The sequence below is a fragment of the Plecotus auritus genome, assembly GCF_963455305.1.
Source record: "Plecotus auritus genome assembly, chromosome: 8".
In the NCBI taxonomy this organism is placed as follows: Eukaryota; Metazoa; Chordata; class Mammalia; order Chiroptera; family Vespertilionidae; genus Plecotus; species Plecotus auritus.
Window position 1 is genome coordinate 162,946,086 of NC_137782.1, and position 25,513 is coordinate 162,971,598.

The 25,513-nt window shown below is 39.7% G+C and overlaps 2 protein-coding genes across 4 annotated transcripts in view; one reads left to right on the top strand and one right to left on the bottom strand.

Moving 5' to 3' along the window:
- The window catches only part of BABAM2 (BRISC and BRCA1 A complex member 2), a 353,761-nt gene extending 346,533 nt beyond the window's left edge, over positions 1 to 7,228 (bottom strand). The window contains exons 1-2 of one of the 2 annotated variants that reach the window (XM_080685108.1): positions 6,991 to 7,228; positions 3,234 to 3,385 (exon numbers count right to left, since the gene is read on the bottom strand). In XM_080685108.1, coding sequence (XP_080541234.1) covers positions 3,234 to 3,361 — 128 coding nt within the window. In that variant the 5' untranslated portion in view covers positions 3,362 to 3,385; positions 6,991 to 7,228. The remainder of the gene's footprint in view (positions 1 to 3,233; positions 3,386 to 6,990) is intronic. The other variant, XM_080685109.1, reaches the window with a different exon arrangement.
- Positions 7,229 to 7,369: 141 nt separating this feature from the next.
- The window catches only part of RBKS (ribokinase), a 77,411-nt gene continuing 59,267 nt past the window's right edge, over positions 7,370 to 25,513 (top strand). The window contains exon 1 of one of the 2 annotated variants that reach the window (XM_080684196.1): positions 7,370 to 7,557. In XM_080684196.1, coding sequence (XP_080540322.1) covers positions 7,469 to 7,557 — 89 coding nt within the window. In that variant the 5' untranslated portion in view covers positions 7,370 to 7,468. The remainder of the gene's footprint in view (positions 7,558 to 25,513) is intronic. The other variant, XM_080684195.1, reaches the window with a different exon arrangement.

The following is a 25,513-nucleotide window of genomic DNA, read 5'->3' on the forward strand; positions in this document are numbered from 1 at the left end:
CCTCAGTAAGTTAAAATGAGGGAGTTTTGTCTACTGAATTATGTATGTCCTAGTAGAACAGTGATTCTCAACCTTTCTAATGCCGCAACCCTTTAATACAGTTCCTCATGTTGTGGTGACCCCCAACCATAAAATTATTTTCGTTACTACTTCGTAACTGTAATTTTGCTACTGTTATGATTCGTAATGTAAATATCTGTGTTTTCCGATGGTCTTAGGCGACCCTGCTAGCGGTTCTCAACCTGTGGGTTGTAGAGATACTATGTAAAATAGTATCTCTACAACCCACAGGTTGAGAACCGCTGCTGTAGAGATACTATTTTATACCCATCAACTTGAAAAATTTAAGTCTGACAACACAGAGTATTTTTGAGGCTATAAAATAAAGGAAACACTTATTTCTGATGGAAAGAAATTGATACAATCTGACAATATCTAATAAGATAGAACATGCATATATTCTAAGAGCCAGCAATTCTATTCCTAGAACTATATACCCTAGAGAGGTACCTTTCAAACTTTTTTTTTTTAGAGAGAGAGAGAAGAAGGGAGAGGGAGAGATAGAAACATTGATGAGAGAGACATCAATTGGCTGCCTCCTACACACTCCCACCAGGGATGGAGCCCAAAACCTGGGCATGTGCCTTGACTGGGAATGGAACTGGCAACCTCTTGGTTCATGGGTTGATGCTCAACCACTGAGCCACACCAACCAAACCCTCTCACATTTTTTTGATCATCACAAACATATTTTACCTTGTGACCCAATGCACACATACTTATTTAACTGAAACAAACATTCACAAAGCAGAGTTTATTCTTAATATGTGTCCTGATAATTATTTAACTGAAACAAACATTCACAAAGCAGAGTTTATTCTTAATATGTGTCCTGATAGTTTCCATTCTTTTTATTAATGTTTTAAATGTTGGAATGACTCACTCACTTGCTTTTGAACCACTAATGGGTAAACACACCCAGTTCAAAAAACTCTGCCCCAGAAAATATTCTCATATATATCTTCTTGTGCAAAGGTAAGAGCATGTTTATTATGACATTCTTTGTCAAAATAAATTTAGAACAACATAAAAGTCAATCAGTAGGAGAGTGAATAAAAAATTGAAGGCATATTCATACAGTGGAATTGGATATAACAGCACAAACAGAAGAACTTAAGTATTGATAAAAATAAATATCAGGAACTTAAAATACTTAGCAAAACAAGCAAGTTGCAGAAGAATACATATAGTATATCATTTGTATGAACCTTTTAAACGTGCAAAACAAGAGTACATTGTTTAGAAACACATTTTTACATAATGAATATATAGCATATAAAGATATGCACAGGGAAAAAGAAAATATATCCCAGGAAAGTACAGAAAAGAGAGTGAAATGAAAAAGCCAAGTGAACATTGAAACTATATCGTTAAAAGTTGCCCATCTTGCCCAGCCGGCATGGCTCAGGAGGTCATGGTTCGATTCTCGGTCAGGGCACATACCTGGGTTGCAGGCTCCATCCACAGTGAGGGGCATGCAAGAGGCAACTGATCAATGATTTTTGTCATCATTGATGTTTCTGTCTCTCTCTCCCTCTCACTTCCTCTCTGAAATCAATAAAAATATTTTTTTTAAAGTTGCCCATCTTAAAATTAAAATTGCCTCCTTTCCAAGCACCAAACTAATAAAGAAAAGTCTGCCTGAACGGTGTGGCTCAGTGGTTGAGCATCGACCTATAAACTAGGAGGTCACCGTTTGATTCCCAGTCAGAGCACATGGCCGGGTTGTGGGCTCGGTCTCCAGGAGCAGACATGCAGGAGGCAGCCAATCAGTGATTCTCTCTCATCATTGATGTTTCTATCTCTCTCTCCCTGTCCTTTCCTCCCTGAAATCAATAAAAATATATATATTTTTAAAAAGGCTCAACTGCCAGCTAGAAAGAGTAATACAGTCAAATTGAGATCAGTCTTCAAACATATTTTTAAAATTTTTTCTATTAAGTAATCAAGTACACTGAGTATCTATTTTTAACTAAGTAATGAAATCCAGAACATGGTCAAAAAATGCAACAGGTACTTGTGGGTGGATGAGATGTCACAGCAGATGCCCCAAACACAGCCATGTGCCAACAAGGTTGAGTCACTGTGATATGCTGAAAAAAGATATTAAGGCTCAGCTGCCACCGGTTGCAGTGAGCCCTCCCTGCTTTCCTCTCTGTTATATTTGCCAGGCATCATTCCAGAATGCTGAATATTCAGACATCTTCAAGAATAGTAAATCACTAAAAATGACAAAATGTGGCATCTTACAAATAGCATATGCTTATGATCAAATTAACACAGCAGATAGCTAATAAACATTCAGTGGGCTCATGGAATAATTCCCTAAAATTAAAATGGCCCTTCTAGGTCTCAATATATATGACACCCAGAAGTTTAAACCCAATGCTGTAATACCCTTTGCTGTAATTTCAAAAATGTCAATCCACTTGTCAGAGAATGTCATTTAAAAGGATTATGTGTAACAGAATTTAAGCAATAAGCTACCAGACCAATAAGCATGCCTCTGAGCCACAAGTTCAAACCACTCTGATCCCCAAACCAAGCAACTTCTCTAGGAAAACATCTCACCCATTCATTCAGTCAACCCTTATTTATTACACTACATGTCAAAGGCACCACAGTAGACCTTAAGGAAGCATCATGTTAATTTTCTATAAAATTTTTGTAAATTTTCTGTAAATCTAAATTTATTTCAAAATAAAAAGTTGAGTATGTTTAATGTAACTTCTGTAGGCATGAGATCTTACCATTTCAACCACATTATGAAAATGACTCATCTGGGCTAGCTATTATAATTTTCTTATTAGGAGAGATTATTCAATGATGTCAAATTCAGAATCTCAAAACCCAACTCTTAGAGTGCATACTGAATTACAGAAGACATAACTAGAAAACCAGTCAGTGACTGTAAAGTACACTTGCAAAACATGACATGGTACTCTGTTAGCAAAGATATATGCTCCCAAAAAGTCATAAAGCAATGATCATAAAACAATGGCCCACAACACAAATAAAACGACTGAAAACATAAAATGTCAAGAACTGGACAAAACCAACTGCATCAATATGCGATTAAATTATGATTTGATGAATGTCTGTGGCCACCTTTTATGAGTCTGGCAAAAAGAGGCTTTTCATTAGGTAAAAGTTGGATTGGTTGAGTTACATACCCAGATTTCAAGTCAGTTATCCTCAAACAGTTTGTAGCATCCAGTCCCACTTTTCCATTGCGGACCACACTAGATATAAATGGGGAGAGCATTGGAGAAATTCGGTTCAAGGCCACTTCTGGGGACATTTTAACTTGACTTGCAAATCACCACTGAAAGCAGAAGGAAAGAATGGTGATCAGAATATCCAAAGAACTACATACACCAAGCTTCCTGAAAACCGGCACAGCACACAGAAGTTTCTCTTGCATGAATAAATACCTCATTTTCCTGTTTGAAGCTGCCTTTCCCAATGAAATCATCTCCCTGCTACTCACCTACTTAGGACATAGACTACAGTGCTTTTCAGGAACAGAGGCAACCCTTGAAATCCAATTCCCTCCTTCCTAAAGTTGATTTCTACAGTGCTACACTCCACTTAAAGCTGTCCCATTCCACTTACAACTGGCCGGTTCTACTTTCGTTGAGGCCTTAAGAAGCCTTTGCTGACAATCCTCTCCCTCTAACTCACAAAACTCACATACTACTAGGTTAGGAATCCTGGCTTTGTTAGTAAGAAGTTGGCTGATAATACTATATAAAGACCGAGAACAAGCATAACCTGCTTGCAAGTCACTTACTAGAAATTATTTTTTCTGATATACTTCTCTACATAATTTTCATAACTGTTACAGCACAGTGTATTATAACCACTGGAGAGAGATCACAAACTAAACACCCAATAAACATTTTTAAATAAATAAAGTAAGGAGACAAAAGCTAGAGAAATATTCAGGTATATAGAGAAGATAATATGCCCTCAAAAACTTGGTAGAAGATAGCATATCTAAGGAATAGATGTAGCAAAAATCTACTTAACAATTAAATCATGAAAACATATACCTGTCCAGATATTCAGCAACACAAACTAACATGGATCTAAAAGTCTTTGACTGTAAGGCGCTAAGAAGTCCTTAAACTTGAAAATACAAAAGTAAAACCAATAAATCATATCTAAACTACTTTGAAACCCTTGGGGCTGGGGGAGGGAGTACATGAATTCCTCTTAATAGATTTCTAAATGAAAGCCTCTACTTTCAGAGGTGAAGAAGTCAACTTAAATGATCATTTTCTTTTTCAATCTGAAAGGATAATCCCACATCTAAAGCAATTAACTACCTGCAAGTTACAAGTAAATGATGTTTTGCTTCTAGTTTTCATATATTATACCACATGAGGACTTATGTGTCCCTGCTAAAATAAATGTTGAAAACTAGTACCTGTTTTAATAATTTCAGATAATAATAAAGGAAAGAATTACAGTGATCTTTCAAAAAATAATTAATACTGTGACCCTTCTGGGTGATGACACTCAGAAGTATCTTGGGCATGTACCTTGGTTGCAGGCTCCTCCTCAGCCCGGGCCCTGGTCAGGGTGCGTGCAGGAGGCAACCAATCAATGTGTTTTGATATTTCTCTCTGTCTTTCCCTTTCTCTTCCACTCTCTCTAAAAAACAATGGAAAAATACCCTCAGGTGAGGATTTTTTTAAAAAGAGCTTCCATATACATTACTGTAGTTGATCTTCATACCCCTAAGTAGTGAGGAATCCCCATTTTAAAGATGACACAGATAACTTTTATAATGCCTTTGTAAAGTATACTAATCCATATTATCATTTTGAAACCTATTTTTTTCTATTCTGCAATGTTTCCACTTTTTTTCTAACCACTGATGTCACAGTTCTTGAAAGGATGATTACCTAAATCATATGCAAATACAAAAATACTTATCTAGGAAAAAAACTGAAGGACCTCACCTACATTACAAAATTATTCTTCCTCTCCCTGGTCTGTGTTTCTTAGTGGTTAGAGCGTCAGCCTGAGAACTGAAGGGTCTCAGGAAGGGTCTCAGGTTTGATTTCCGGTGAAGGGCATGTACCTGGGTTGCAGGTTCATCTCCAGCCCCTGGTGAATGCATGCAGAAGGCAACCAATAGATGTGTCTCTCTTACATTGATGCTTCTCTCTCCCTGACCCTCCCACCTCCTTTCCACTCTCTTTGAGAATCAATGGGGAAAAAATATCCTTGTTTTTCCATAATTTTAATTATGGGAAATATTATAATTGTATCTCTCATTTCTATGAAAAAGGAAAATAGAACATTCTGAACATCTATTCATTATCAAGCACTGTACTACCCACTTCAATCTATAATGTCATTTACTTCCCCTGAACAATCCTGCCCTCTGTTTAATATTAGTTTCCACTTCATAGATAAGAAAACTCATACTCGGCAAGACTTCCTAACTTGTTCAAAGTCCCCAACCTAGCAAGCAGAAGGATCAGAATTCAAATCCATATCCCCCTCAAAGTCCACTATTCTCATTTTCCTCTCAAATAAACATAACTTCAATCACCAAAGAGAAAAGCATAAAAGTGAATTTTTTTAAGTATACAGCTCGTAAAATTTGGACAAAATGGCATGAATTTAGACTCATGGTTGCTTTACAACTAGAAACAGTTACTATAGGCCTACTGCTGAAATTGGCCTGACTGCACCAATCAAATGCTAAAGGGAGAAGAAATAAACCAAATAACTTATATACTTATATGCATAGCCCATGCACACAGGCAACAGGGTAGTGAAGACCTGAGAGGGAGGATGGGGGGGGGGGGGGCGGTGAGGAGTGCGCGGGAGATACCTGTAATACTATCAATTAAAAATATATTTAAAAATGAAAAAAAATGCTAAAGGGAAGCCAAACTATACTTAAGGTGACAACAACCCATTTCACTTCAGCAACTGTCATGACCTTAGAATGACACCTGAAGGAATGAATTTGTCTTTGTTTCCAGAACAGCCAAAATACTATTTTTTGACAGTTCAAGGTTTCATGCAGTGCTAAAATCTGTTTCAAGCGTGCGGTGCTGTGACTTCTCTAAAGGAGAGGGGGAAATACTCCAAAATCAGAGGTCACAGAATGATGATGGTCTTTTGGTGCAGTCCTTCTGAGCCAGGGGCATGGCTGTGGGGACCACCCCCGGGAGCAGCTTTTACACATCTCAGCATTGTAACAGATCGCAGGCTGGAAAAACTTGACGGTGGCCAGCCTCCCTTGAATGCTAGTTAGGCAATTTGTATTTCCTGATTTTGACATATTACTGAAGGAAAATGCAGAAATACAATTTTTACAGGTGTCTGCTGCCTCAAACTAAGGTCACATAAGGTCCTTTGATCGGCCACCTGGGGAATACAAAGACGTCTAAAGCGTTGTCCAGTTTCTTGCAATTAAGATGGGATGACAAACACGGAAACATGTGCCCTGCTGACGTCATGGAACGGAAAGGGGTAGCGTCCAGCTGCGTCACGTCAACGTCATAGGGCGCACAAGGGAAGTTACACTGGGGAAGTCATTTCTCCAAGGGACAGCACTCGAGAAAAACAAGCCGGCTACGGCCCAAAGAATGATCACCCCAATTTAGGAGTCATTTAAAAGGGGCACTCTCCCTTCTCCCAAATTTTATGATCCCCTCATCACGCGGGAAAGAGGAAGAAGTCGGGTTAATCGGGGACCAGGAACGGTATAGATGAGGAGAAAGAATAACTCCTGGCCTTAAGGATCCCGTTCTTGAGGGGACCAGCGTGATGGGGATGAGCAGGGCATCTGTGGAACCGGGCCTTCTCTACAGGAAGGGGAGGCGAGCTCTGGGCACGGTCCTCAGCACCACCTGTGCGACTCAGGATCCAACCTCCCCACACCAGCCCCAGTCTAGGTACCTGGAACTTAGTCCGTTCGGTAACCGGCGACTACGTGGGGTACAGGTTACCCGAGCGCGCCCCCGACCGACGCACCGAACTGCGCGCGCACCGCGGGCCTATGCGTGCTCGTCCCCGGATGTCCGCCCCGCCCCTTCTGCGGCCCAGCCGGCAGCACGCGCGCTCCTAGCCGGGCTCTCGGAAAGGCGTCCCCGCGGTGCCTGAAAGTTCCCTCTTCAGTGCTTTCCTTGACTGCAGCGAGCAGCGCGGGTCGGGAACTATCAGCAGGGCCTTATGCGGGAGGCGGTGCAGGGAGACAATTCCTGGAAGAACTGGGGGCAGTTGGTGGGCGGGGTTATTTCGGGCATTCAGGTGGGCGACCCGCCTAGGCATCTGGAAAGCCCGGGTAGTTAGGGAGGGTCGGAGCGGCGTCTCTGGCAACGGGGTCGGACAAAGAGTAAAGGGCAGCTTCCTGGTTGGAGAGCACCTCATTTGAGCAATGGCCGCGTCTGGGGAACCCGGGCAGCAGAGGCAGGAGGAGGTGGCGGCCGTGGTAGTGGTGGGCTCCTGCATGACCGACCTGGTCAGGTTTGTCTGGGGCCAGTACGCAGAGTCCGGCTTGCGGGAGGGAGTGTGCTCTTCTCTGCGGATGCACTGGGGCTGCTGAGGATGAACAGTGTTTGTTAGCTTTTGGTGTGAGCTGCAGGTTCCCCCAGCCCGCAGTGTGCCTGATGGGGTGCAGGAGGTAGGATAAGTTTGTCAGGTGAGGGAATATTGTGGCCAGGGCGTAGTGAACGCGCTAATGGTACTAGAAGCGCCTCCAAAGCATCCTGTTTTCCTGACCAGCATGCTGAGCCTCCCCCCTGCGTAGCCGAGTGAGTTTGGCCAAGTCATTTTACCCCCAAGAATGTGATGTGCCTGCCTCACTGAGCTGCTGGGAGGACTCAATGAAGTAAAGGGTTTTGGCCCGGAACACTATCCAAGTTGGGTATTCCTGTCTGAACTTGTATAAAATGAGTGGAGCAGAGGTCAAAAAGGCGATCAGTCACCTTTAACCATATTGATTGTTGGCATCCCTGCAGTATTTCATATTTACAACTTATTTTACAGTATTCTAGTAACCATGGATGGCAACACGAGTGTGAGTCAAATAAAACCCAGTAAACACAATATTTAATCCATTTTTTAAATATTTTTGTTTTTAAATATATTTTTCTAGATTTCAGAGAGGAAGAGAGAGGTGGAAACATCAAAGATGAGAGACAATCGGCTGCCTCCTGCACGCCCACACTGGGTATGGAGCCCTCAACCCGGCCATGTGCCTTGACTGGGAATCCATCAGTGACCTACTGGTTCATAGGTCGATGCTCAACAACTGAGTCACACCGGCCCGGCTACATCCATTTTTTAAAGTGATCAAATCATGGCCCTAGCTGGTTTGACTCAGTGGACAGAGCCTCGGCCTCGATTGGGTCAAGGGCACATGCCCGCGTTCAGGGCTCGATCCCCAGTGGGAGGTATGCAGGAGGCAGCCAGTCAATGATTCTCTCTCTTCATTGATGTTTCTAGCTCTCTCTCCTCTCCCTTCCTCTCTGAAATCAATAAAAATATATATTTTTTAAAGTGATCAAATCATGAAAGAATGGTTGATGAGGTTAGATAGGGAGAGCCTTTCTATTTATCTTTTTTTATGAAAATGGCTTATTTTATTATAAACGTAGTATTCATTGTTTTTTGTTTTTTTTAAAAAAAAAAGGATCAGTTATTCCAAGAAAATCGTACCACCGAGATTGCTTCAGTTTAATATTTGGTGAATAGCTTTTCAGATATAATGCTATTTTTATATTATAAAAATAAAAAATGACCAAGCATTACTATAGTAAGACCTCATCTGTCCTGCAACCTTGCTTTTCCCAAGGATAGCAGAGAACCTAGAAATAGATAAAAAGACCTTGGGACAATCAAAACAAGTTGCCAAATCCCGGCACCAAGCCACCTTTGTTGTTTTTTTAACCTGGAAAATAGTTCTAAGGTCTTCCCATAACCAATTTAATCTTATATAGCTTAAAATGTTCAGAAGCTCAAATTTCCAGGCCAGAGTTAGAAAAAATGGAGAGTAAAGGGGAGAGACTGCTAGGGGCAGATAATAGTGATTGCCTGAAACCTGAAAGTGAAGCGGGGAGTGTAACAACAACCAACAAAAGACTTTTAAATGCCAGTGGCCTTTGTTTTTCCACAAATATTTGAGCTACCTTGTCCGACACTGTGCCAACATAGACATCCTTCCTTTGGTGACAGCGTATAACATTCAGTATAGTTGTGAAGAGGCCTACACAGCTTTTTGTAGAGCAGGAGTCGGCAAACCTTTCTGTAAAGAGCCAGATAGTAAGTATATAAGGTCTATTCTTTAAAAAAAAACAAAAACTCTAAAAATGTAAAAAGTATTCCTATCCCCAAGCCTTGCAAAAACAGTCTTCAGGCCATAGTTTGCTGACTGTTCTCTAGAGCATCATTGTCTCACAGCCCACTGTAGTAACTGATGTTAGTTATACGACTCTTTTCAAGAAAAGACAATATGGTACCCGTTAAATTTTATAGAAAAGTAGGGCATATGTTTTTTTAGAAATAGTTCCATCAAATATATTGAAAGCTTGTTACCTAAAGGAATAAACCTTCAGACATCTAAACTAATAGATTACTTAGAAAATCCATCTAGCGAAATTTTTACCATAGGTGAAGTAAGAAGAGAAAGAAAGTTAAACAAGTCTCCCAAGTAACCTACCTAAATAAAAGTGTCAGGGTTAAAATTCAGAGCCACTTTCTTGTTAAACTATGCAGGGGCTTTCTGTGAAGCTTGACCCTCAGACATTAAAGATACAGTACTTCCTAAAATGAATACTCTTAACTTAGGGGATGGTGGGATGTCAAAGACCCATGTTAGCATCTGTCAGGATTTTAAAATCTCATTTCAGAGCTAGAGGAACTTAGAAATTTTCTTATCCCAGCCCTTCAGTTTATAGATGTGTAAACTGAGTTCTTCATGGTGGGTCACCTCTCTAATGTCTCTTCTCTTGCCATTTTCTTACCTTCATAAAAGGCTTCTATTCCTCACATGAATCACTATTAAAAATGTTACTCCCCTATAGACTCTCTCCCATGACTTTCCTACAACCTTTTCATGGTATCTGACTACTTCTGCCTCTGAAGATCTTTACAAAATACCTGAGTAGGGGTTTTTGGTTAAAACCAAGCATCTGCGATAAACTTGAGTCCAGCTTTGCTAGTTATGATACATATCATGATTGTATCAGTTTCCTATTGCTGCTATAACAAATTAACACAAACGTAATGGCTTAACAGTACAAATTTAATTGACTTCTGGAGGTCAGAGGTCTGACACAGATCTCACTGGGTAAAATCAAGGTGTCTACAGGGCTGTGTTCCTTTCTGAAGGCTCTAGGGGAAATTTGTGGGGGAGTTTAGTTTGTTTGTTTTGGTTTTTTGTTTATTTGTTTTGGTTTTTGGTTTTTTTGCCTTTTCCAACTTCTCATGGCCCCTTCCTCCCATCTCCAAAGCCAGCAATTAGTCAAGTATTTCCCATATGGCATCACTCGGACACACTTCTGCCTCCCTCTTCTACATTATAAGAACCCTTATGATTATATTGGGTCCAAACAGATAATTCAGGACAATCACTTTATTTTAAGGCATCTTATTAGCAACCGTAATTACTGCTTGTCATATAACACAACATATACATAAGTTCCAGGGTTTAGGATGTGGACATCTTGGGGGAGGGGTTAAGCTTAAAGGCAAAAAGTTTTATACTACTTAGATCATTGAAGCCTATCAGTCCATCATCCACATTTCACAGATGAGGAACTAAGAGAGGTTAAGTAACTCGCCCCAAATCACACAGCCAATCAGTGGTATAGTGACAGAATCCAGTTTTCCCAACCTTTATCTTTCCATTATATCATTACACCTCTAACTCTATCTAGTATTCATCGCCCCTTTTCATCTACAGTTCATTTGAGAGCTTGTAGTCTATACATTCATTAACTGATTACTTTGTAAGGTGATAAGGAATAACAACTAAGGATTTATAATTCTCAGGTCTAAAGATGGAAATAAAATAAGGAATAGAACTGAAGATACTAAGTTTAACTGTACACCCATGCCTATATTGTAGAATCACTAGAAATAAAACTGCTTCAGTAACTAAGCCCTCTTGGATGGCATCCAAGTCCAACTCACTTTATACATTACATTACTGTGTGCCAGACACAGCTAATTCCATCAGTGAGCTACTTTTTTAATTCATTTCTAATTTTAGTCCTCTATGAATAGTAAGTCCTGTACTAATAATTTTTTTAAATCATTAGCTCATCTAACATGGCAAATAGTGAATATTCTTTAACACCTACCTGTATTTGTCATTCTTCTCTTCCTTTTTAGAACACTCTTCTCTGAAGTTCCACATTGCTAAATCAAGCCTCTTCTGGTGGAAAATTAAGTCAGTTCTTCCAAAGACAGATTACCATGAAAAACCAATAACAAATGGACTTTTTTAGACATTAGGCTCACAGGTCTTGGCTAATCATGCTTTCACTAATAATCTTTATTTCTTATGACATGTATCACACATTTTTTCACTTATCCATTCAACAAATATTTTATACTATGTGCCAAGCACTTTCCTAGCTGCAAAGGACACAACAATGAAAAACACAGCCAAAAATCCTGCCTCGTGGAGCTTACATCCTAGTGGAAGAGACAGGATCAGTAGAAATAAGTAAATGCATAGTATGTAGATAAATGCTGAGGAGGAAAATAAAGCACAAAAGGGGGGTGGGAGTGCTAATTTTGGTTCATTGGCCAAAAGCCTCACTGAGAAGCTGATTTTGAGTAAAGACCTAGAGGAGGAAAGGAAGCAAACCATACAGATACCTGGGGCTTCCCATTTGCAAAGACCCGGAGGTGGGACCATGCCTCTTATGATCAGTGAACAACAAGGAGCTCCGTGTAGCTTAAGAAGAAAATGGATGATTAAAAGACATTGGCTCATATCCTGAATGAAATGAAAATCCATTGGCAAATTTGAGCAGAGGAGTGACAGAATGTGACTTTTTATACATTTTTTTTATTGATTTCAGAGAGGAAGAGAGAGATAGAAACATCAATGATGAGAGAGAATCATTGATTGGCTGCCTCCTGTACACCTCCTACTGGGGATCGAGCCTGCAACCTGGGCATGTGCCCTTGACCAGAATCGAACCTGGGACCCTTCAGTCCGCAGGCCAACGCTCTATCCACTGAGCCAAACTGGTCAGGGCGTGACTTATATTTTAATATACTCATCTGGGAGCTATGTGAGAATGGACAGAAGGAAGGCAGAGGCAGAGAGGCCAGTTTGGAGCCGTTCACAACACTCTAGGCAAGAAATGATGATAGCTTGAACGCAGTGCAAGTGGAAAGAAGTGAGCATCTTTTGATTGTATTTTGAATGTAGAGCTGACAGGTTTTACTGAGGAGTACATAGGTCAAGGTTACTAGAAGTTCTATGATCTCTGCCAGCAGAAAGGGAAGTTACCTTTGCTGAAATAGAGAAGATTGTGAGCAGAGCAAGTTGGGCAGGGAGAGGGCAATATCAGGCGCTCAGGATGGACATCTGAGATTTGAGATGTCTATTGGATATCCAACTGAAGACCGTTAGATATAGGAGTTCAGATTTTAGAAGAGAAGTCCAACTGGAGATGTGAATTTGAGAGCTGTCAGTGTATAGATGGTATTTAAAGCCGTGAGGCAGGAAGAGATCCCCAAAGGTCTGAGTTTCTAGGGCACTCTAACATTTAGATGATTCATTTTTTACACAATTTATCTCCTGTCTCCACGTCTCTACCACCAAAACTTGCTTTGAGACAAGTCTAATAGAAACCCATGTTTACATTTCCATGGCAATAGACTATGACGTCAGCTAAAACCCTATGTTACATGTTCCAATTAAAAGTGATGGCTTGAGAGATAAGGCTCATGTTCAGCCAAGCATCCAAATTTAATCCCTGGCAAGTCAGGAAATGATTGCTCAGTTCTCAAGAGATTTTAATTGGATAGTAGAATAAGTGAATTGAGAAGCTTTTAGATCCAAAGTGGATAAAACATTGGACCTGCATTACTAACAAATTTAAAAAACAGAAAAAAAAATCAGCTAAGATGTTATAATGTACATAGAATGTGTTTGACATGTTACAGTGACCCTCTAACCTGCACTGTACCAGAAGCCCTTTGACTTGTGATATCTAGAACATCAAAATCTTTTTCAGTCACAATTTCAGAGAAGCAAAAGCCAAAGGAATATTGGTCCAAAAGTATGCTTTCTCAACATTAGAGGAATATAATATCCTATATTATTCTTTCTGCCCTTTAAATTGTCTTGCAAGTTGCTTAGCAGTTACCAATCAATATTTAAATTAGTATTTTGTTAAACATGTTTCCGTCAACTGAATTCCCTAATATCATAAAGAAATCACTTACGGGGAACTTGCTAATTTGGGGCCCTTCAAAGAAATTATGTTAAAAAGTAAATTACGTATGACAAAGAGCACATACTGTGTGGTCCCTTTATATCCATTCCTTTGCCAGCTCTTTTTGCCCTAGTGTCTATATTCTTGGGGGAGCAAGGTAAGGAAGGCTTTGTGATGAAATTTGCTCCAGTATCCTGATTACTTGTACATAATGAAATACTGGCACTGCACTACGTTCTAGGATACCACAATTATAGTTCATTGTCTTTGAGGAACTTACAGTCCAAGGAAGAAGGCCCATAGAAAAATAGGTCATTGTAGTATGATGATGTAAATACTTGCAGGTCCTGTGGGAACACAGGAAAAAGTTCCTGGATGGAATGCCTCCTGAGTCAAGTCTTGACAAATAAGCAGGTGCTAGCCCAACAAAAAAAGAGCAGGGAGTCACAGATGTGGGTGTGCATGGTGTGTGCCGGGGATAGCAACCGCTGGGTCTGTAGCACATCAGATGTAAGGTGTTGATGAAGGCCCTTCTTACCCAGGCTAAGGTGCTTGGGTTTTATTCTGTAGGCCCTGGGAGCCAGCGATGGGCTCCAAGTTCAGGAGTGATGTGGTCAGATTTATATTTCACATAGCTCACTCAGTGCCAAGGGCAGATTTAAAAGGTGGCAATGTTTTGAGGGTATCAAAGGCATTCTTCTTGAAGACTGGGAGACCCATTTGAAAGGTAAAGCAATAGTGTTCACAACAGATGATGAAGGCCTGAACTAGGACAGTAGTGATGGGGATAAAGAAGCGGGGAAAAGTTAAAGAAATATTTAGGGGATAAAATAGTTGAAAACATCTGTTAAGTAAAATCTGTTAGGTAAAACGCATGAATCAAGCATTCGTTTTCTGGTCCTTTCTGAGCAAACCCTGATGCTGACAGTTAGCTTTCCCAAATTGACAACATCTAGAAAGTGGAGTTCTTGGAAAGAGTCTCATCTTATGGAACAAAAGAATTCTATGCTTCATGCTTGTTGGGGGAAGACCACTATATTGTAATTTAGTTTTCACTATTTCTTTTTTTATTTAATGTATTGGGGTGACATTGGTTAATAGGGTCATATAGGAGTGAAGTGTACATTAATATGATACATGATCTGTACATTGCATTGCTTACCCACCACCCAAAGTCAAATCATCTTCCATCACCATATATTTGGCACCTTTTACCCTCTACCACTCCTCCAACCCCTTCCCTGTAGAAACCACCAAACTGTTGTCTGTATCTCTGAGTTTGTTTTCTACATATTGCTAAGTGAAATAAGTCAGAAAAAGCTAAGGATCATATGATTTCACTCGTGGGGTATAAAACTGAAACTCAGTTTTTACTACTTCTTAAATAACATTATTATGTCTTCTTTGATCCATCAGTTATTTAGAAACATTTTTAAAATCTCTTTACTCTGGAGCCCAGTGCATGAAATTCCTGCACAGGTAGGGTCCCTAGGCCTGGCCAGCAATCAGAGCCGATAGGGGCCGCCAACCAGGGCCTTCCTTCATTCCACGCCACCCCCTGGTGGTCAGCGCACGTCATAGCGAGCGATCGAACTCGGGTCTCCCGGTCGAACTCCTGAGGGAACACTTTGCATATTAGCCTTTTATATATTGAGATATGGAACTTTTTAATTTATCTTTTTATTATTAACTTCTAACAACCTGTTAAGGTCAGAAAATATTTTCTAAACAGACTATCCTTTGAAATTTGAGGAGACTTTATTTACAGCCTGGTACCTGGTTGATTTTTGTAAATGTTCAATGTATACATTAGAAAAATTATGACTTAATAGATGTTAGCCAGGTGTTTTATATATAAACTAGAGGCCCCGTGCATGAAAATTCATGCGCTGGAGGGGGGGTCCCTAAGCCCGACCTGCCCCTGTGAAGCCACAGCCTGCGTGGCCTCGGGTTCAAAGACTTGGAGAAAGGGCTGATATGCAAATTAAAACACAAGACAAGAAATAAAAATTTGAAATTATGGGGGAGCCAGTTGTGAATCTAGTTCAAGGGACTAAGTTCCACTGAATCTCCATTCCCATCTGCTTTTATTTACTAGAATACACAACTGCCTTTTAGAAACGCAAACAGACATATCAAAGGTGATTGCTTAGTAAACAGTAAGATTATCAGGTTGGGAAAGTTTGCTTTAGGCCATTGAGTCAGCAGTAGGTAATAAAATGCAAATATTCATCCTGTGAATATTAAAGAGCCCAATTCAGCCTTCTGACCGGTCTTCTCACATTTATATTAATTACTGTTGATCTCAGCATGCCCCCTCTCACAATCCGGGAGCCCTCGGGGCGGGAGGCAACCCAGCAATCAGGGGAAGGCAATGCCTCCATCATACCTCTGCTGTTGCCACTGCCAGCAGCACAAGCCTCGGCCGGCCCTGGTTACCTGAGCCTCGGGCAGCCCTGAGCGGCTGGGCAGCCGCCATCTGAGGCTTGCCTGTACCTCAGGCCAGCCCTGGGTGGCTGGGCAGCCGACATCTGAGGCTTGCCTGGGTGGCAGGGGGGCTGAGGGGACTTGGGGACTCCAGAGGCAGGCGCGCGAAGCGGGTGGGCCCAGCCGTGCCACACACCTGCCGCTCCAGCAGGGCGGAGGGGACTGGGCACCACCATCTTGTGGCTGTGGACACCGCCATCTTTGTGAGGGCGTGATGGTCACTTAGCATATTCCCTCTTTATTAGATAGGCTATATGTTCATTAGGCCAGCCTGACCTTTTCTCTGATTGATCTGTCAATTACTTAAGGAATTGTGTTAAAATTACCAACCATGATGGTAAATTTGTCAATTTCTCATAGTGTGTGTGTGTGTGTGTGTGTGTATTATACACACATATATATACTATTTTATTGGTTGTATTAGAATTAGAACCTTTTGCTGCTCGATTTAATATTTCAGTTAAAGTTTACCTCATCTAAGCTTTTACTTTGGATGACACTGGTAAAGCTATCCAGTTTTATTTTAGCTGCTATTTGCCATATTTTACCTTTTCCCATATTTTAAACTTTCTCAGTTCTTATGTTCGAGTTGTGTGTCTTATAAAGAGCACATAGCTGGATTTAGTCTTTCTGTTGGCTTGTTCTATTACATTTCTTTTTTATGACTGTATTTTTTGTGTGTTTTATCTTGAGAATATAATCCATTCACATTTAATGTGAGTTCTGCTGTATTTGGAATTATTTCAAACATGTTATTTTATAATAAACTACTCTTTGGAATAGTTTATCAAACTCATTAAGGTTGTAGAGCACAAGGAAGTCATGACGCTTTTTGTGTATTACCATAAAATATTAAGCTTAAGTTAACTATATTCATATTTCACATGAAATTACATTTTCTCTTCTATTAAATTACAATTTACACAGAGTACTGAGCCCAAGGGTTGAAGAAGAAAAGTTAAATTTGAGAACATTCTGTTCATCAGCCTAATTCCTTCTGAACTCTAGGGAAAGTAGCAGCTTATTTGGTCTTTCCATCTTAGCATCTTGGTTCAGTTTGCACAACTTCAATGTTCTTCAGAAGCATAGCTACCAGAAATTACACAGGAAGTTACAAAAACATGAAATATGGATGGGTCCAAGGGGCTTTAAGGACATTTGTGAATAATATATTTTAATGGGTTTTGGAGTCAGACCAACCTGGCTCTGCCATCTTCTACTGAGCGAACTTGGTATGTTTTTTAATCTAATTCTCATTCTCCTTATCTGTGAAATGGAGATCAAAATAAGAACAATTTTTCATGGAATGATTGTAAGGATTAAGTGATTTAGTGGTCATAAGTGCTTAGTGCAGTATTTATCTTATGATAACCACTCAAGAAATGGTATCTGGCACAATTAATGTATTACTAGTATATATTTTAATAAATGTTTATTGGGCACATGATATGAATAGGCACAGTCTCAGGCCATAGTGATACAGAAATGAATGTGATACAGCTATGAGAGGAACATGCATAGATTGCTAGAACACAGAGGCAGGGCAACTACCCACACTGTTACATTAGGACTCCGAGAGGAGTAACATCTGAGTTGAATTTTAAAGGATGCATATGGATAAGCTCAGGACAGAAACAGGGAAAGAACTTTCCAGGCAAAGGGAATGGGCTATGAAAAGAGGTCTGAAATACTAATAAGATTTTAAGAATGAGCACTAATCTATTATGACATTTAGCGGAGGCTGCCACTCTCTCCCTTGTAGCATCACTTGGTATCACAGCTAAAAGAAGCAGAGGAATGGAATGAAGTATATAGGTCATTTTCAATACAGAGTTTGCTCATATTAATAATGTTAAGTATTTATCTGTTATATCTACTGGCTGTCCAACATTATAGTCAAAATTGAGAGGAAAAAATCCAAAATATATAAAGAATTAATACAACCCAGTAGCAAAAAAAAAAAAAAAAATGCAAACAATCTGATTTAAAAGTGGGCAGAAAATCTGAAGAGACATTTTTCCAAAGAAGGTATACAGATGGCCAAAAGGTATATGAAAAGATGCTCAACATCAATAATCATCAGAGGAATGTAAATCAAAACCACAATGTGGTATTATGCCAGACCTGTTAGAATGATTATCAAAAAGACAAAAAAATAATATGTGTTGGTGAGGATGTGGAGAAAAGGGAACCCTGTGCACTGTTGGTGGGTATGTAAATTGGTGCAGCCATTGTGGAAAACAATATGGAGGTTCCTCAAAAAATTAAAAGTAGAACTGCCATATTTCCAGCAATTCCTCTCTGGGTATTTATCCAAAGGAAAAAAAAAAACACTAACTGAAAAAGATAGCTTCACCCCTATGTTCATTGCAACATTACTCACAATAACCAAGATATGAAAACAACCTAAGCATCCATGAATGGGTGGGTGGATGGATGGACAGATAGATGGATAGAGAAAATGTGATGCACACACACAATGGAATATTATTATATAAAGGAAATCTTGCCATTTGCAATAACATGGTGGACTTTGAGTGCATTATGCTAAGTGAAATAAGTCAGAGAAAGACTAATAACATGATCTCACTTATATGGAAATCTAAATAAATAAATAAACAAACAAACAAACAAGGTCATTGACAGAACAGATTGGTGGTTGCCAGAGACAGGTGGTGGGAAGGTGGGCAAAATAGGTAAAAGGGGGTCAAAAGATACTACTTTATAACTTCCAGTAAGTGTCGTGGGGATGTACTGTACCGCAAGGTGACTATAGTTAATTATACTGTATTGCATATTTGGAAGTTGCTAAGAAGGTAGATCATTTTAAGAAGTTGAAAGAAAGCTGCTTGCCAAAGCCAAGTAGTATAGTATGGTTTAAAAGACCATAGCAATGGAATCTGTTAGACCTGAATTAAAATTAGACAACCTAACAGATACGTGCATTTTGAAAAACTATTACTGTTTTGAATTCTCACTTTCACCTAAAACAGAGATGATAAGGCTTACACTAACACATCTTACAAATGTATTGTGAAGCTCAAATATAATCAGTTCTTGATATTCATAATGATGAGAATGCGGAAGAAGCATAAGCACCAAAACCCAAAAATAGTAGATAAATTAAAATTTGTATTAACTGGTTCCAGGAAACATTTTTGTATGCTGATTTATCCTTCTAATTTTATTTTACTTAGGATAAAATTAATTCCATTTGTATTTCTTTAACCTACACCAGCAGATGGCAGGAAGAAGTAGCCTAGATAATTACAGCATGGTGACAGAAGTCATTTTGGAATTTAAAAATTACTAAACTTAATCGGCAAAACAGAAAATAAAATATCGATTTTATAGTTGTCGCTTTATACTTTGTCTTCAATGGATTGAAAGGTTTTTTTCATCAGAACTTCAATAAATACTTTAGTCTCACCAATTCCCTTTCTGCTCTATTTTTCTGCATCCTGATTTTTCCACATACCTTATATACCATCCTATAGCTGTCCAGTCCTCACTCCCTGAACCCCCATATACACATATATATTTCTCCTACCATCTCCTTTTGTAGCTTCTAGTTTCAAAATTAGCTCCTCCGTACCTTCCTTCCAAGTTTCTATTTTTTCTCGGGACTTTTCTCAGCTGGGTGTAAATATATATATTCAAAAAAATTAGTTGACATTAGATGGTATTTTCATTTTTAAATATATCTTTAATATTTTGACCTACAAGCTTCTCCTGGCGCCTTCTGTACTCAATCCTTTATCCACATATTAAGAATGAAGAAAGATGTGGCCACTTATTGTCCCCATTATTCTGACCATATTCATGTTTAATAACTGGTTTGCATTTCTCCTTGGGCTATAGTTGCCCTGCCTCACCTCACCATATGACATCATGTATTTAGGCATCTATCATCCCAACTATTTATATAAGTGTCTTTTGCAGTATAGACCATTCATTCAAAAAAAATATTAAATCTTACCATGTTGGAGTAACTAGTACCAGACCTACCTTCCCACCATAAATAACTAGAAAATGGGATATGAAACAAAATATATGAAGCAGCCGTTTCATCTATTGAACAACTGTTGTGTTATCCAGAAGAGAAAGAAAACAAATAAGGTGATTCCAGGAGGCTCATTATTGGCCCAGAGAGGAAGAACTCAAGGAAATCATGGCAGTATCAGTGAGCTGAGGAAACTACGTTTATAGCTTAGGGAGGCTCAGGTGGCTAGAATTTATGGGAACGTGTACTGGAGAGGAAGGAGCTAATCAGGGAAAGGTCCAGAAGTCTGCAAAGGCGTCCCCTTAAGTCTATTACTAAATACTAAATGGAAATAGAGAGAGAGAAGCTCCACAAAGCTGGGCAACTACTGAAGGGTTCTAAGTTGAACATTTCCCAGAAATCATACAGGAATGGGAGGTGTTGAGTTCTAACTAGCCAGAGAGCATTCCATAAAAACCCCAGAATATCCACAACTTAGTAGAAGGGTGAACTTGCCCTAAAGGCTACCCTAAACTCACCTTAACAAATCTCAAAACTATCCTCAGAAGAATCAGACAGATCCTCAAATTACTTAACTGCCTGAAAAAAAAATTCTACCTTTTGGAAAAACACAAATTAAGACACTCAACAATGTAATATTTGCAATATTCAGCATCTAATAAAAAAATCATTAGTCATGCAAAAAAAATTAGGAAAATGTGATCCATAACCATCTAATTTACGAACCTCAGAAGTCAGAGATATGGAGGATTTAGAGATTTCTCCCCTGGACACATTTATTTACATTTGAGGTTGTAAACCTAGAGACCTACCCCACCTCCTGAGAAGATTTTGTTATATTACAAAGCAAAGGTCCTCTTTGCCCTCCTTCCCTCCTCCTGCCCCACCCCTCCCAGAGGAAAGGAGGAGCAACAGCTGTGTCAGCTGTCCTATATAAACTCCAAAAATTCATTATTTTGAGGTTTCTCTCATCGTGTTACCCTGTTGGGATTGGGACAGAGAACTAATTAATGCAATTATGAGTAAAAGGCTGTCTCTGATCCAGAAAACCTGGTGTTTCTTGCCAGAATGGATGAATAAATACTTAACAGAAATTAAAATAGGAACCAGAAGGTCACGGTTCGATTCAGGTCAGGGCACATGCCCAGACTGCAGGCTCAATCCCCAGTGGAGGGCATGCAGGAGGCAGCCAATCAATGATTCTCTCGTCATTAATGTTTCTACCTCTCTCTCCCTCTCCCTTCCTCTCTGGAATCAATTTTTAAAAAGTTGAAAAGGATAAAATAGAAAGGGTGTATCTCCTATAAGGTGACTGGGAAGGCCTCTCTGAGGAGGTAACATTTGAGCAGAGATGTGAATGAAAGTAAGTCATATAAGACCATACCCCGGGAGAAGACCATACATAACATACTCCTCTTGTTGGCTCTCCTAAGTGCTTAGCCCAGTTATTCACACATAAGCAGAATTTAGATAAATAAGGGTCGAGGGTATGGCATTCTGAAAGGCTGGCCACTTCTGGCTAGAGGATTTTTTTTCTATTCTATAAATTCAAGAGTAGCTACATCTTAAGACAAATGACTTGTTAGCCATAGACTTGTTAGCTAGGAAAAGATCGGCTAGAAATCAAACTTCAGTTAAGAACTGTTTCAAGCATAATTCATGTTCCATTTCCTTGACTAAATCATATATATGTCTGCAAATGTAGGGTTAGGAAGCACGGGATGAAGTTTTAGTTGGGCGGCTAAGTTCTTTTTACAGAGGTAGAAATAGATACTAACTTGGTTTGGAAAGTACTCTCCTCGTAAATGGCATACACAAATGCTGAGAATAGATAGGGTTGGAGAGCACAGGCAATAGGAATAATAAGTGAGCATAATGAATTTTAATTGGGTCATAACTAATAGTACAATCCTTATTCTGGTTGTACAGTGTGTCAGAAGCTTGTAGCCAGAAGAAGAAAGGATGGAATGCCAAAGCCAAAAGGCAGCATAGTCCCGGACTCTGGGCTGAGCCAGTTATTAGTGTGACCTTTTTGGTCGAAACCCTTCTCATCTCTATTTCACCAGGTCATTACTTTCTCTGCTGTGAATCATCTCTGAGAATCTGTAACAAGCACATCATTGTCAAGAAGTTAAAAGCAATGATAAGTTGTTCTGCTAACACCTGTCAGTGAAATAACTCAGAGCACAAAACCCGGGCATTTAAGGAGTTGACAAGTATTATTAAACCTGTTTTGCAAGAGAAGAAGCTGGTTCAAAGAGGGAAAAGCTGTCAAAGGTAATACAGTCAGTAAGAGGCTCAGGCCTCCTGCCTTGCACAACCAGGCTAATCCCGCGGCCTCTTGTCGCCCAGGAAACCGGAGGGCTATCCATGAACAGTTATCGGCGTTTCCTTCTGTCCAACTTTAAAGTGCCGTGACCTTTTTATAGCTACGAATATGTCTTAAAATTCAAGTATAATTCTTATGACTGGTTTTCTCTGTTGGGGTTTTCTCCCTCATTCAGAAATTTATACTATGTTAAATTATTAAATGCTAGCAACAGAGTATTTCTCCAAGTACTGCTTCCTTTTTTTTCTTCTTCTTCTTTGAGCACTGTAACTTGTCTGTCTTTGGCACCTTGCTAAGCCTCATGTTTGAATTGAGGTGGATCATAATAATGCTTTCATCCAGGGGATGAGGCTTTGCGCAGTTCCTTCCTTGAACCTGAACTTAATTTCATGATTTCATTAAAGAAAAAAAAATAGGAAAGCCTAATTTAAAGTAAATTAGGATTTATAATTCGCAAATACTTCTGCCTTTTTTGTAACTAACTTTTTAGTTGCTCTCTACTCTATTTACTTCTATAAAAAAAAATACTAAACAAGGAATAAACGGTGTTAGTGTGGATTTAACAGAAAGCAGAGCATAAGACAACGCTTAAGCGCAAATACTCTATTCAGGACTCTGACCCAGGGAGCAAGAGCCAGGGACAGGGAAAGTGAAGCCAAGGAGTGGGAAGAGCCTTACAAAAATGCCTGACATGTTCAAGTTGGCCGCCCGTATGCACAACTAGTTGCTCAATCCTGCAGGACAGCCTGAAGAACCAGAAACCCAGGAGTGGACAGAGAGTGACACTGTTAGGTGGCACCTGCAAGAAGCCAGCTGGAGCCCAGGAAGAACCAGTGGCTGGAAGAAGTTGCAGGGAGGACAGATGACTCTGAGGGAGTAAGAAGTGGTCTCGCATAACACACAACTCTATTCTCGTTGCATGCACTTCCGCGCATGAGGATATAAAGTAAAACATGAACTCTTGCTCCCCACCCCACCCTTCTTATGGATACTTGTCATTAACATTTCATTGTCTATGCATTTACGTATCATCTGAGACCATATACGTATACCTTTTTTCCTTTTAAAAATATGCATTGGGTCATACTAATCTTGTTCTGTGACATGTTTTTTCAACTCCTGTGTTACTTGCATTGTGGTTAGGTTTTTCCTCATCATCAGCAAGTTGATTATGCCCTACAGGAAATACATTGGAAAACACTGACTTTACATTTTGGAATTAATGCATTAGTGAAGGAATGACAGAGTTCCTGCTTGTAGAAGAGGAATGCTGCTGATACTGGAAATGCAGTGGGCACGGTCTGGTAAATCATGGAATTGTCACTGCCAGACAACTGGTCATCCCTGCCAATCTCCTCCTCCTTCCCATTCATCAGCACCTCCACAGCCTCAATTCAGAAGTAAGAATGGAGACTACACAAAGGAGACATAGAAAAGAGATGTAGGAGAGGAAAGATAAGTTTCCCTCCACCCTTCTGAGTTCTTTGACCGAGACCCCTGCAATAAAAGATCAATAAGAGAAAAACAAACAGAAGTTTGTTAAAATTGTATCCCTCATTATACATGGGGGAAACCCAGGAAAAAATGAGTAACTCCCCAAGGTGACTTCAAATTCAGGAGTAAGTAGCACTTTAATAGGGTAAGGGGAGGGGAAGGTAGAACTTTTAAGAAAGGTGACTGGGCCCTGGGAAGAAATGGGAGGTACGATTGTGATAGGCAGAGAAGGAAAGTTCAGGAAAAGCCTCTCCCTGAATCTGCTGTTTCTCAAGTGGCTACAGCTCAGAGTAATATACCAAAGCGGCATGTTTTGGGGTGGTGTGTCCCGAACTCCTACAGTCATATTTTGGGGTGGCATATTCTGCTAACCTTGAGAGATAAGGCGAGCCACAAAGATCTGTTCAATCAGCAAATATGTTAACCCCATACTAAGTGACAGGCACTAGAAATAAAGTAGGGAACATGACAGACTGTCCTCAGGCAGAGAAAGTCTACAATTGAGAGAAGAAAGAGAAGAGTAGGGCAAAGATGCAAAAGATAAAGAAAGAAGAATTCTAAAGGAGGAATTCCAGTAATGGCTACCTCAGTACAGTGCTTGTGTTGCTATACATTGTTTAAATCCCAGCCATCTGCTCCCACATCAAACACATACACGCTGTACCCGGTATCACTTCTCCCCCACATACTAGTACATGTATATCCCAATAATAATGTGGTGATATACTTTTCATGGTTTCCCACAGTTGATAATAAATACACTTGATTCAAACCAGTGGCTTGTGACCCAGATCTAAGTATAAATATAGTGGAAGTCATACGTTTTTTTAGTGACAGTCTTACTAATTAAATTATTTGGCCTGTTTTTAGCCACATTGGATAGTTTTTCTTTTTAAAGTTGTTATGAATGTTGTTTATAGCAGCATCAATAAGCCAAGAATTCACATAGTTACTCAATCACACAGATTACTCATCATTGCCTGTTCATAACAGAATCCTAAAATGTTTAAGATTTCTGATGCAAATCAAAATCTCATCATCACTTGTCATTGCTAAATTAAATGACAGGATAATAACATTACATTAAAACCATTTTTCCCTTGATTGAGTACCTTTTTCAGAAGTGAACCTTGTAGATGTATATTTTTTTCATCAGTACTATAAATGCATTTAGAATCCGAGATAAAAATAGAATTGAAAAGGGGAGGAGTGGAGTGGGATGTTTTCAAATTATTGATGAATCTCTTGAATCTTAAATAACCATATTTGACAGTGCAATGCTAGGGAACGGAGTAGCTTAGCTCAATTTGAGACTTAGAGCTACATAAAGGAGGTTCCAGGTCAAACTGGTCTTTATTGACACAATCATGCGTTCCTGTCAATAGTCATATGGCACCCCATTGCCAACAGGCTGTCAGTGACCTGTAGGAACTGGCATTGTTTTGTTACTCTAATACAAAAAGATACTGGATAGATCACAGTCTCTATTGGAAATGAACATAAATTTCTAATCTGCTAAAACAAAGTAGGTTCTCAGTTGACTTACCATGGTAAACTTCTCTCTTGGCCTTTCTTTCCTGCCTAAAGGGAATTAACCTTTTTGGTCAGACCTTCCACCTGCTCCATCTGGCCCTTGGCCCGCTTCTTTGTGGCCAATCAGTCCTCATGCCATTGCGCCCATCTTCTTCACTTGCCCCTCCACCCAGA